This window comes from Gorilla gorilla, chromosome 6 (genome assembly GCF_029281585.2).
Source record: "Gorilla gorilla gorilla isolate KB3781 chromosome 6, NHGRI_mGorGor1-v2.1_pri, whole genome shotgun sequence".
Taxonomy (NCBI): domain Eukaryota; kingdom Metazoa; phylum Chordata; class Mammalia; order Primates; family Hominidae; genus Gorilla; species Gorilla gorilla.
Window position 1 is genome coordinate 42,571,028 of NC_073230.2, and position 14,675 is coordinate 42,585,702.

General features: G+C 37.6%; 1 protein-coding gene across 1 annotated transcript in view; it reads right to left on the minus strand.

The window, feature by feature from the left end:
• LOC101148570 (probable C-mannosyltransferase DPY19L2) overlaps positions 1-14,675 on the minus strand; it is a 106,485-nt gene that overhangs the window by 71,926 nt on the left and 19,884 nt on the right. The window contains 2 exon segments of the mRNA XM_055347551.1: positions 10,268-10,361; positions 13,106-13,226. Coding sequence (XP_055203526.1) covers positions 10,268-10,361; positions 13,106-13,226 — 215 coding nt within the window.

The window sequence follows — 14,675 nt, forward strand, 5'->3', positions numbered from 1 at the left end:
TGTGAGCAGCAACGACCAATTGTACATTGAGGAAGTGGGGAAATGTGGATAAATCAAAGTAAGATGAGTTGGTGGGGGGTGGAGCCAAGATGGCTGAATAGGAACAGCTCCAGTCTACAGCTCCCAGCGTGAGCGACGCAGAAGACGGGTGATTTCTGCATTTCCAACTGATGTACTGTGTTCATCTCACTGGGGATTGTCGGAAAGTGGGTGCAGGACAGTGGGTGCAGTGCACCAAGTGTGAGCCAAAGCAGGGCAAGGCATTCCCTCACCCGGGAAGTGCAAGGCGTCAGGGAATTCCGTTTCCTAATCAAAGAAAGGGGTGACAGAAGGCACCTGGAAAATCGGGTCACTCCCACCCTAATACTGCACTTTTCCAGCGGTCTTAGCAAACGGCACACCAGGAGATTATATCCCGCACATGGTTCGGAGGGTCCTATGCCCATAGAGCCTCCCTCATTGCTAGCACAGCAGTCTGAGATCAAACTGCAAGGCGGCAGCAAGGATGGGGGAGGGGCGCCCGCCATTGCCAAGGCTTGAGTAGGTAAACAAAGCAGCCAGGAAGCACGAACTGGGTGGAGCCCACCACAGCTCAAGGAGGCCTGCCTGCCTCTGTAGACTCCACCTCTGGGGGCAGGACATTGCCAAACAAAAGGCAGCAGAATCCTCTGCAGACTTAAATGTCCCTGTCTGACAGCTTTGAAGAGAGTAGTGGTTCTCCCAGCACGCAGCTAGAGATCTGAGAACAGACAGACTGCCTCCCCAAGTGGGTCCCTGACCTCCGAGTAGCATAACTGGGAGGCACCCCCAAGTAGGGGCAGACTGACACCTCACACAGCCGGGTACTCCTCTGAGACAAAACTTCCAGAGGAACGATCAGGCAGCAACATTTGCTGTTCACCAATATCCACTGTTCTGCAGCATCCACTGCTGATACCCACGCAAACAGGGTCTGGAGTGGACCTCCAGCAAACTCCAACAGACCTGCAGCTGAGGGTCCTGACAGTTAGAAGGAAAACTAACAAACAGAAAGGACATCCACACCAAAACCCCATCTGTACGTCACCATCATCAAAGACCAAAGGTAGATAAAACCACAAAGATGGGGAAAAAACAGAGCAGAAAAACTGGAAATTCTAAAAATCAGAGTGCCTCTCCTCCTCCAAAGGAACACAGCTCCTCACCAGCAAGGGAATGAAGCTAGATGGAGAATGACTTTGATGAGTTGAGAGAAGAAGGCTTCACATGATCAAACTACTGCGAGCTAAAGGAGGAAGTTCGAACCCATGGCAAAGAAGTTAAAAACCTTGAAAAACAATTAGACGAATGGCTAACTAGAATAACCAATGCAGAGAAGTCCTTAAAGGACCTGATGGAGCTGAAAACCAAGGCACGAGAACTACATGACGAATGCACAAGCCTCAGTAGCCAATTCGATCGACTGGAAGAAAGGGTATCAGTGACGGATGATCAAATGAATGAAATGAAGCGAGAAGAGAAGTTTAGAGAAAAAAGAATAAAAAGAAACGAACAAAGCCTCCAAGAAATATGGGACTATGTGAAAAGACCAAATCTACGTCTGATTGCTGTACCTGAAACTGACAGGGAGAATGGAACCAAGTTGGAAAACACTCTGCAGGATATTATCCAGGAGAACTTCCCCAGTCTAGCAAGGCAGGCCAACATTCAAATTCAGGAAACACAGAGAATGCCACAAAGATACTCCTTGAGAAGAGCAACTCAAAGACACATAATTGTCAGATTCACCAAAATGGAAATGCAGGAAAAATTGTTAAGGGCAGCCAGAGAGAAAGGTCAGGTTACCCACAAAGGGAAGCCCATCACACTAATAACTGATTTCTTGGCAGAAACTCTACAAGCCAGAAGAGAGTGGGGGCCAATATTCGACATTCTTAAAGGAAAGAATTTTCAACCCAGAATTTCATATCCAGCCAAACTAAGCTTCATAAGTCAAGGAGAAATAAAATCTTTTACAGACAAGCAAATGCTGAGAGATTTTGTCACCACTAGGCCTGCCCTAAAAGAGCTCCTGAAGGAAGCACTAAATATGGAAAGGAACAACCAGTACCAGCCACTGCAAAAACATGCCAAATTGTAAAGACCATCAAGGCTAGGAAGAAACTGCATCAACTAACGAGCAAAATAACCAGCTAACATCATAACGACAGGATCAAATTCACACATAACAATATTAACCTTAAATGTAAATGGGCTAAATGCTCCAATTAAAAGACACAGACTGGCAAATTGGATAGAGTCAAGACCCATCAGTGTGCTCTATTCAGGAAACCCATCTCACATGCAGAGACACACATAGGCTCAAAATAAAGGGATGGAGGAAGATCTACCAAGAAAATGGAAAACAAAAAAAGGCAGGGGTTGCAATCCTAGTCTCTGATAAAACAGACTTTAAACCAACAAAGATCAAAAGAGACAAAGAAGGTAATTACATAATGGTAAAGGGATCAATTCAACAAGAAGAGCTAACTATCCTAAATATATATGCACCCAATACAGGAGCACCCAGATTCATAAAGCAAGTCCTGAGTGACCTACAAAGAGACTTAGACTCCCACACAATAATAATGGGAGACTTTAACACCCCACTGTCAACATTAGACAGATCCCCGAGACAGAAAGTTAACAAGGATATCCAGGAATTGAACTCAGCTCTACACCAAGCGGACCTAATAGACATCTACAGAACTCTCCACCCCAAATCAACAGAATATACATTCTTCTCAGCACCACACCACACTTATTCCAAAATTGACCATATAGTTGGAAGTAAAGCACTCCTCAGCAAATGTAAAAGAACAGAAATTATAACAAACTGACTCTCAGACGGCAGCGCGATCAAACTAGAACCCAAGATTGATAAACTAACTCAAAACCACTCAACTAAATGGAAACTGAATAACCTGCTCCTGAATGACTACTGGGTACCTAACGAAATGAAGGCAAAAATAAAGATGTTCTTTGAAACAAATGAGAACAAAGACACAACATACTAGAATCTCTGGGACACATTCAAAGCAGTGTGTAGAGGGAAATTTATAGCACTAAATGCCCACAAGAGAAAGCAGGACAGATCTAAAATTGACACCCTAACATCACAATTAAAAGAACTAGAGAAGCATGAGCAAACACATTCAAAAGCCAGCAGAAAGCAAGAAATAACTAAGCTCAGAGCAGAACTGAAGGAGACAGAGACACAAAAAACCCTTCAAAAATCAATGAATCCAGGAGCTGGTTTTTTGGAAAGATCAACAAAATTGATAGACCACTAGCAAGATAATAAAGAAGAAAAGAGAGAAGAATCAAATAGATGCAATAAAAAATGATAAAGGGTATATCACCACCGATCCCTCAGAAATACAAACTACCATCAGAGAATACTATAAACACCTCTATGCAAATAAACTAGAAAATCTAGAAGAAATGGATAAATTCCTGGAAATATACACTCTCCCAAGACTAAACCAGGAAGAAGTTGAATCTCTGAATAGACCAATAACAGGCTGTGAAATTGAGGCAATAATTAATAGCCTACCAACCAAAAAAAGTCCAGGACTAGACAGATTCATAGCCCAATTCTACCAGAGGTAAAAGGAGGAGCTGGTACCATTCCTTCTGAAACTATTCCTATCAACAGAAAAAGAGGGAATCCTCACTAACTCATTTTATGAGGCCAGCATCATCCTGATACCAAAGTCTGGCAGAGACACACAAAAAAAGAATTTTAGACCAATATCCCTGATGAACATTGATGCAAAAATCCTCAATAAAATACTGGCAAACCGAATCCAGCAGCACATCAAAAAGCTTATCCACCATGATCAAGTGGCCTTCATCCCTGGGATGCAAGGCTGGTTCAACATATGCAAATCAATAAACATAATCCAGCATATAAACAGAACCAACGTCAAAAACCATATGATTATCTCAACAGATGCAGAAAAGGCCTTTGACAAAATTCAACAATCCCTCATGCTAAAAACTCTCAATAAATTAGGTATTGATGGGACATATCTCAAAATAATAAGAGCTATCTATGACAAACCCACAGCCAATATCATACTGAATGGGCAAAAACTGGAAGCATTCCCTTTGAAAACTGGCACAAGACAGGGATGCCCTCTCTCACCACTCCTATACAACATAGTGTTGGATGTTCTGGCCAGGGCAATCAGGCAGGAGAAGGAAATAAAAGGTATTCAATTAGGAAAAGAGGAAGTCAAATTGTCCCTGTTTGCAGATGACATGATTGTATATCTAGAAAACCTAATTGTCTCAGCCCAAAATCTCCTTAAGCTGATAGGCAACTTCAGCAAAGTCTCAGGAATCAAAATCAATGTGCAAAAGTCACAAGCATTCTTATACACCAACAACAGACAAACAGAGAGCCAAATCATGAGTGAACTCCCATTCACAATTGCTTCAAAGAGAATAAAATACCTAGGAATCCAACTTACAAGGGACGTGAAGGACCTCCTCAAGGAGAACTACAAACCACTGCTCAATGAAATAAAAGAGGATACAAACAAATGGAAGAAATTCCATGCTCATGGGTAGGAAGGATCAATATCGTGAAAATGGCCATACTGCCCAAGGTAATTTATAGATGCAATGCCATCCCCATCAAGCTACCAATGACTTTCTTCACAGAATTGGAAAAAACTACTTTAAAGTTCATATGGAACCAAAAAAGAGCCCGCATTGCCAAGACAATCCTAAGCCAAAAGAACAAAGCTGGAGGCATCACACTACCTGACTTCAAACTATACTACAAGGCTACAGTAACGAAAACAGCATGATACTGGTACCAAAACTGAGATATAGACCCATGGAACAGAACAGAGCCCTGAGAAATAATGCTGCATATCTACAACCATCTGATCTTTGACAAACCTGACAAAAACAAGCAATGGGGAAAGGATTCCCTATTTAATAAATAGTGCTGGGAAAACTGGCTAGCCATATGTAGAAAGCTGACACCGGAGCCCTTCCTTACACCTTTTACAAAAATTAATTCAAGATTGATTAAAGACTTATATGTTAGACCTAAAACCACAAAAACCCTAGAAGAAAAACTAGGCAATACCATTCAGGACATAGGCATGGGCAAGGACTTCATGACTAAAACACCAAAAGCAATGGCAACAAAAGCCAAAATTGACAAATGGGATCTAATTAAACTAAAGAGCTTCTGCACAGCAAAAGAAACTACCATCAGAGTGAACAGGCAACCTACAAAATGGGAGAAAATTTTTACTATCTACCCATCTGACAAAGGGCTAATATCCAGAATCTGCAAAGAACTTAAACAAATTTATAAGAAAAAAATCAAACAACCCCATCAAAAAGTGGACAAAGGATATGAACAGACACTTCTCAAAAGAAGACATTTATGCAGCCAACAGACACATGAAAAAATGCTCATCATCACTGGCCATCAGAGAACTGCAAATCAAAACCACAATGAGATACCATCTCACACCAGTTAGAATGGCAATCATTAAAAAGTCAGGAAACAATAGGTGCTGGAGAGGATGTGGAGAAATAGGAACACTTTTACACTGTTGGTGGGACTGTAAACTAGTTCAACCACTGTGGAAGACAGTGTGGCAATTCCTCAAAGATCTAGAACTAGAAATACCATTTGACCCAGCCATCCCATTACTGGGTATATACCCAAAGGATTATAAATCATGCTGCTATAAAGACACATGCACACATATGTTTATTGTGGCACTATTCACAATAGCAAAGACTTGAAACCAACCCAAATGTCCATCAATGATAGACTGGATTAAGAAAATGTGGCACATATACACCATGGAATACTATGCAGCCATAAAAAATGATGAGTTCACATCCTTTGTAGGGACATGGATGAAGCTGGAAACCATCATTCTGAGCAAACTGTCGCAAGGACAGAAAACCAAACACCGCATGTTCTCACTCATAGGTGGGAATTGAACAATGAGAACACTTGGAAACAGTTTGGGGAACATCACACACTGGGGCCTGTCATGGGGTGGGGGGAGGGAGGAGGAATAGCATTAGGAGATATACCTAATGTAAATGACGAGTTATTGGGTGCAGCACACCAACATGACACAAGTATACATATGTAACAAACGTGCACGTTGTGCACATGTATCCTAGAACTTAAAGTATAATAATAATAAAAAAAAATACGAGAGGATGTTTTGAAGAAAAGCATTCCAAGATTCCTTGTTTGATTGGAAGAAGGGGAAAGATATCAATGTATTTTATACTTGAACAAATCATATCTGTATGTTAAAATTTTATGGTTAGCCACCAAAAGAATAGAAGTAGCATATCTACCTTCCCAGTTAGTGTCAGTGGGGAGGGTAGCCATGGTAACAAATACAAAAGTTTTCCCCAAATTTCTATTTCTTTTGTTCCTCGAATGCCAGTTTCCAATCTCCTCACAGTTTTGATGACACCTCTTCAGTCAATATTGGTTGACTCTGTATATCCTTCTTAAAGCCTAGATAGAGCCTAATATTGTATTTTATATTCCAGGACTATATAACCAATTTAGAGAGACTAGCACCTCTTCGGTAGCCCTCCTAATGAAATATACTGATTTTTAAAGTTTTAGTCATTGTTGTGTAACATTTTCCTTATGAAAAAACAAAAAAGATAAGAAATACAAACCATTTTCAAAAACAGAACTTATTTATTCATTTATTCGTTTTTTTATTTTTAGTTTTGAGACTGAGTCTCGCTCTGTCGCCCAGGCTGGAGTGCAGTGGCACGATGTCGGCTCACTGCAAGCTCCACCTTCCGGGTTCACGCCATTCTCCCGCCTCAGCCTCGCGAGTAGCTGGGACTACAGGCGCCCGCCACCATGCCCGGCTAATTTTTTTTTTTTTTGTATTTTTTTGTATTTTTAGTAGAGACAGGGTTTCACCTTGTTAGACAGGTTGGTCTTAATCTCCTGACCTCATGATCCGCCCGCCTCGGCCTCCCAAAGTGCTGGGATTACAGGAGTGAGCCACTGCTCCCAGCCCAAAAACAGAACTTTTTTTAAAAAAAGAACATTTTTAAAGCTGCCCACACAATCTCAAAGCAATCCTTTTCCCTCAAAATACTTTAATGAGCTTATATTTTTTCTATATGGCATATAGAAAAGTGCATAACATTTCTAGCTTATAGAACTATTGTAAAAGGAACGTCCATGTAGTCACCATATAATTAACTGAAATAGAGAAATTATTATACTGAGTCTCTACTTGCCAGCCTCCAAGATAAGAATCAGCTACTGACCTGATTTTTGAGATTATCAACATAACCATTTCTATATACATATCAAACTATGATTTACTTTAATCTGTTTTTAAACAACATACAAATGGAAGTATGGAGTATTTTTTTTAAATTTTGTACCTGGATTCATTCATTCAAAATTATATTTGTAAGATTCCACCATGTTGTGTGTAGCTGTATAGTTCATTCATTCTCATTATTGTATACTGTTCCACCATGTTAATAAACCAAAATGTATTCATTTCTCTGTTAATGGATATTTGGGTTGTTTCCAGTTTGAAGCTATTGCAAATAATGCTACTATATTATTGTATGTACTTCCCAGTACACATGTGCAACACTTTTTTTGGGAATATATACTTTAAATTAGAATTACTGAGTTACAAGGTATCTATATCTTGAACATTATCAGATAATGTACACTGTTTACCAAAATAGTTGTACCAATTTATATGTCCACCTGTGGTGGATGAAAGCTCCTTTATCAATCTATTAGATGTGAGCTGGTATTTCACTGTGGTTTGAATTTGCATTTTCTTTATGACTAATGATGGTGGTCAACTTTACATATGTTTATTGACCATTTGGTGTTCTTCTGGGAAATATCAGTTCATAAACAATTTTTCCATTTTTCTATCAGGTTGTCTTTCTTCCTTATATTCCCACTCTAATATAAACTTCACAAGGACAGAGATTTCTGTCCTGTATTCCAAGCACCTAGAACAGTGCTCCTGGTCACAACAGTCTTTCAATAAATATTTATCAAATTAATGAATGAAATTTCTGGATAGTAGGTGGGGCATACACTTTGTAAATATCTTCACTCACTTTGTGGTTTATTTTTTATCCTACAGTTCTTTTGAGGAACTGAAGTTCCTTTCATCAAATTTATCAGTTTTTCTTCATGACTGGACTTTTGTATCTTGTTTATGAAATCATTTCTTATTCTAAGTGACTTTTTCTATATTATACGCTGAACACTTTATAAATTTGTCTTTCATATTTGAGTGTTTAATCCAACTTGGATTTATTACTTATATAGTTCCAATTTCTCCTTGTTCCATATGATCTCCCAATTATTCCAGCACTATTTATTAAAATGCCTGTCCTTACTCACCAATCTGCGATACCCACTCTTCCATATATCAAATGCCTTTAAATGTACATTTCTGCTTCTGGGCTCTACTCTATTGCAGTTATCTATTTGTCTATTGCTGTGCCAATATCATAGTGTCTTTTTACATTAGCTTTATAATACAGCAACAATTGATAGTGCAAATCCTCCTTTTTCAAGAATACCTTGACTGTATTTGGCCCTTTGCATTTCTGAATAACTTTTAAATCAGCTCATCAAAGTCAACAAAAAATATGTTGGAATTTTGACTGGTAGAGCACTGAATCTATAAAGCTTTTTAATATCAAGTCTTCAATCAATGAATGTGGAATATCTCTCCACTTAGATTTTCCTAGACATATCTCAGGAATGTTTTAATCATTTTCCCATAGCTGTCATATGTATCTTTTGTTGGGTTTATTCTGAGGAATATCAAGCTTTTAATGCTATTCTAAATAGCATTCTTTCAAAATTTCATTTTCTATTTGATGCTAAAGTATAAAATTTATAATTTTGAATTTTAGTATTAATGCTTACATCTAGTAACATTGTAAATTTTCTTATTATTGCAAATACTGTATCCATAAACTTTTAAAATTTTTCTAGATACATGATGTAATCTACTTTTAAGAACGCATTTCTTTTTTTTCAAGTTTTCCAATCCTTATACTTATTACTACTTTTCTTTTTATGTACCATGCTGGATAGTATCCCTGGCACAATACTGACTATGTCACTAGTTTTCATTGATTCTACGCTAGTCTTTTTTATGCTGAAAACTTCCTAAAACAAAGAGCGTGTATATTTACTAATCTCTATATTGACATAAGCCCCATGAAAACTCAATAAATATTTGTTGAAAGAGTAAAGCTATCAATTAATTTTAATTTTAATTTTAAATATTTTGCACGACAAGAATCACATTGTAAAGAAATCTGATGATTCAGCTAGGAATATGCTCCACTGAAAGAAACAGAAAACCTAACAAAAGTGGCTTACACAATATGGATGTTGTTTATTATATCATTCAACAAGAAAATGAAAGATAAGTATCTGCTGGCATTGGTTCAGCAGCAGAAGGATGGTAGGCCAGATATATCTGCTATTTTTATGACCTTTCCCTTATGGTCACAAGATGACTGCTACAGCTCTGGGCATGACATCCTAGTGTAATAAAAGCAGGAAGAAACAGAGAAGGGGCAGCTAAGTCTGTCCTTTTGTGAGAAAGGCAGATACTTTATTAGATGTAACCAAAACTGACTTCAACTTAGTTTTCATTGGCAAAAACTAGCTGATATGGCTATCTCAGGGAGCAATTAAGTGTGGGGGCAAAACACATGACCATTGAGATTAATTTCAACTTATCACCTGAGACCGGTCTCACTGATGCTTCATCGTGGTACTGTTATCAAGATAGACATGCTAGCAGATGTAAGTGCCTGCCACATGTGATTCACAGTTTTTCCTACTGCTTTCTTAATTTCATCCTTAGAGAATACAATTAGAAATAAGCTGCTACTACTGCTAACCAAAGATCTCCTCCAATGTTTTATTAATTTTACACATGAATTAGGAGATATTCCATTAAAGCCTTTGTTAGGAAATCTGTTTAAACAACAGAATAAAAGGGATGACTTTGAGACAGAATTTTAATGACATCTCCAGTTTCTGGTTACATGATATTGGTTAAGCTTCTGAAAAATCAAGTAAATCCACAAACTTTCCTGATATGAATCTAATCTCATTAATTTTCCTTTTCATTTAATCAACAAATATCAGCCAGTCTGTAAAAGCCCACTGAAAGGTCTCTTAATTCAGTAGTAGTCTTACCTCAGGTATGCTCCATACATGAAGAACAATCCCATCATTAGTCCATTTAAAATAAAGATTACACCAACATAAAAGCAAGCAGGATCTCCCAATCCTTTGAAAAGATACAGATAATCAGTGTTTAATGAATATATGACTCTAAAGCAATTGGGCATAATTATCTCAGTGCTTTGCAATCAAGAGCTCATGAATTTGCTGAAAGCATTTGCTTTCCAGATTGCTGCTGTGTTTCATTCTTTACCCTTATAACAGTTTGTGTGTGTGTGTGCTTGCAGACACATATATATGTGTGTGTATATATATGTGTGTATATATACACACATACACTTTTGTAAGCTCACCCTAATGAGCAATTATATAGTTACACTTATACTTTATACTTTTTATAATTGCATTTATACTTTCCTCTAATGAATTACTATTATACTGTAATGATTTGTTGGGGATTCACATTTATTTAGGTGATGCTGCTAGTGTTCAGTGTCTGGAACTGTCTGTAGAACCACTTAATGAATACAAAAGAAAATCCATTACATTATTTTTATCTTTTGCTAGGTTCTAGGAAGAGTTAAGATATGGTTTTGACTTTAGGGTACAGCTTTAGTCTATATGAAATGATCCAGTCATTTGATCCATTATTATGTATAGCTAGAATCTTAGTATATTCCACATAGAAGATCGTGTGTGTGTGTGTGTGTGGCAATATGTACTTAACAATCATCCCACATTTTTCTCCAAACAAGTTTATGATATTAGCTGGTATAAAAATACTTTTCTTACGGTTGAGAAAACAGAACATAAGATATTCAACTTGTCAAAGGTTATTTCACTTTAACTGGCTGAAGCCAAGGTCTGAAAGCTGGCCTTCTGATTCCCCCTGCCTCTCTGATCGCTCCTTTCAGTCAGTTCTAGTAACTTCTCTTGTTTTATGTACCACTCTTTAATATTGGAACACCTTAGGCTCTGTCATATCCCCCCTTCATTTCTCCATCTGCATATTCTCCATAAGGAAATTCTTCTACATCCGTGGCTCCAATGATCTATATACAGACGACTCCAACTCTACATTTAATCTAGAACTTTCTCCTTATTCTTATACCCAGATAGCCACTTGACGTCCCCACTCTGAGGTCTCTCAAGTACCTCAAATTCATGAATACACAATGAAACATAACAATACAAACCTGCTGCTGTTCAAATGTTTCCTATCACTCAAAGGAGCTCAGATACTTAAGCTAGAAACCAAACTGTGTTTCACATGATTCTTCACTCACCTTCTCCTCTCTTACCAAACAATTACCAAGTCTTGTCCATTCTGCTTCCAAAATCTCTCTCACACCCAGGCATTTCCACATTATCTTTCCTGCAATCACTTGCTGAGAATATAATTGTCTCCTACCTGGCCTCCCTTAACCTACTTTTGTTCCTTTACTAATATTTTTTCCATACCATTGACTAAATAATGTTTTAAAATGGAACTCTGGTAAAATTCTTCAATGGATAAAGTATAAAATCCTTCACCAGTGCACCCCTTTCATGATCTGATCCTTGCTTATACTCCCAGCACCATTTCACATCATTTTTCTTCTCCATCGCTTCTAGGATTTCTAGCCTTCTTTCAGTTCTCTCTTGCTTCAGCATATTTGAATACATTATTCCCTATTCTTAAAATACTTATCCTCTCCTACTCCTAGTGTCGGTAACCTTATTTTCTTATTTGTAATATCCATCACAGTTGTAACTGCTAACAGCCCCCTTACAGCATAAACTCTATGAGGATAAGGCCCCACCTCTAGCTGGTTCATCTCTGTGTCCAAAGTGCCAAATACTAACCTATCACTTATTGGGAATGTAACTAATACCATACTTAGGTGATCATTTTCACCGCTCAGACAGGGTCACACCTTCTAGCTGACTGAATCATTGCAAAGTCTTTCATTTTATGAGGCATTTTCTCCAATCCTTTAAATTGTACACAAAAAAGTATAATTGCCCCTCAAACATCCTCATCAATTCTATTTTACTGAGGGAATCAGTAAAAAATGTAAGGAAAATAGATTTAGTTTATATCCCAAGAGTTGAATGTTGTTACAAACAAGTCTAAAAATTTATTCATAAAATATAGTAAGTCATGTTGTTAAGAATTTGAAGAAATAAAGAAAAAACAACAGTGTTAGTGTTATGAAAATAGATACAAGTGGCTCTGAACGAGAGTCTCAAGGGGCAGCACCATACCTGAATTGTGAAAGTGCTGAAATGCAAAAATCTTAAATGGAAGTGACCACTATGTATCCTGGAAAGCTGTTAGATGATTCCAAAAGCGGTTCTTTGACAAAGAAACCAATGTAGAAGATAAATAGGAAGAGTTTTATTAATACTACTCATGGACTATGAGCATATATAAAAAAGTAATATTTCTAAATCAATCTATTATGGCATGTCCAATTTTTAAATATGTATGCATAATTAAATTTATACATTAGCTATTACAAATAGATATTTGACTATTTAATGTATCCTCAAAATTTATATATTGAAGCTACCCCAAAAAACATCTTTCTGTATCTTCTCATTCTGAAATAGAAGACTAACTTATAGTCAAGATTGCCTTACAATGGGATACGTTAATACTCAAATTCCAAAATTTATACTCAAATTTTTAAGTACACAGCCTTCTCAGAAAACTACTTTAAAATGTAAAATACTCATTGAGGTGAGTCAGTTCTAATGTTTTTTAAATCAATAACAGAATTTTACAGTAATTCTTAAAAGTGAATCATAATATTATTAAATGTTTATGAATGTTTACAAATGACAGCATTTTTGGAGGAAACATGCCTTCACAGCTTTGAACATCATTAAGAGGTTCTATTCTGGTGACATTCCAGCAGGTCTTAGTTTCTAGTCCAAATAAATTCATTATTCCCATGAATGTGTGATACCAGGTGGCTATGATTACCTTAAAAAAGATAAAAACAAAGAGATAATTGAGGTAAATACATTCTCTTCATAATAATAAAATAATAATAATAATAATAATAATATATACCATGGAATACTATGCAGCCATAAAAAAGGATGAGTTCATGTCCTTTGTAGGGACATGGATGAAGCTGGAAACCATCATTCTCGGCAAACTATCGCAAGGACAAAAAACCAAACACCACATGTTTTGATATTAAAAAGCTTTATAGATTCAATGCTCTACCAGTCAAAATTCCAACATATTTTTTGTTGACTTTGATGAGCTGATTTAAAAGTTATTCAGAAATGCAAAGGGCCAAATACAGTCAAGGTATTCTTGAAAAAGGAGGATTTGCACTATCAATTGTTGCTGTATTATAAAGCTAATGTAAAAAGACACTATGATATTGGCACAGCAATAGACAAATAGATAACTGCAATAGAGTAGAGCCCAGAAGCAGAAATGTACATTTAGAAATGTACCATAACTCATATGGTTATGAGTTCCGTGGGCTCTCTTTGTGCCTCATTTTCTCAGATTTGGAGTTAAAGAGGCTGGCAATCCAGAAATGCCAATGGGCACTGCTATAGTTTGAATGTGTCCCATCCAAAATTCAGGTATTGAAACTTAATGGCCAATGTGATAGTATTAACAGATGGGACCTGCAAGAGGTGATTAGGCCATGAAGACTCCCCCCTCATGAGTGAGATTAAAGCTGTCTTACTCTCCTACTGTCTGCCATGTGAGGACACAGTGTTCCTCTCCTTCAGAAGATGCAACATCAAGGCACCATCTTGGAAGCGGAGAGCAGCCTTCACCAGACACCAAATCTGCTGGCGCCTTGATCTTGGACTTCCTTGGACTCCAGAATTCTTAGACTCCATAATTGTGAGATATAAATTTCTATTCTTTATAAATTACCTAGTCTCAGATACTTTGTTCAAACAGCACAAAACAGACTAAGACAAACATACAAAAAGTACCCAAAAAGTCAAAAGTAAAAAAAAATGTGGCTCTACCCCTACCGTATAAACAAAGGCCAAGTGGGGAAGCTAGACTTCCACCTTCCCTGGGCTTTTTTTTTTTTCTGGGGATGGAGTCTCACTCTTTTCACTCAGGCTGGAGTGCAGTGGCGTGATCTTGGCTCACTGCAACCTCTTCCTCCTGGGTTCAAGCCAATTCTCCCACCTCAGCCTCCCAAGTAGCTGGGATTACAAGTGCCCACTATCATGCCTGGCTAATTTTTGTATATTTAGTAGAGACAGGGTTTCACCATGTTGGCCAGGCTGGTCTCAAACTCCTGACCTCAGGTGATCCTGAAAGCAACAAGATGGTGCCTTCCCCCTTTTCCCCTTCCTTTGCTTGAGTGATACCAGAGGTATCTAGTTAAAATAGCAGGTTTAAATAAAATCCAGTCTCATAACATAATACTCAAAATGTCTA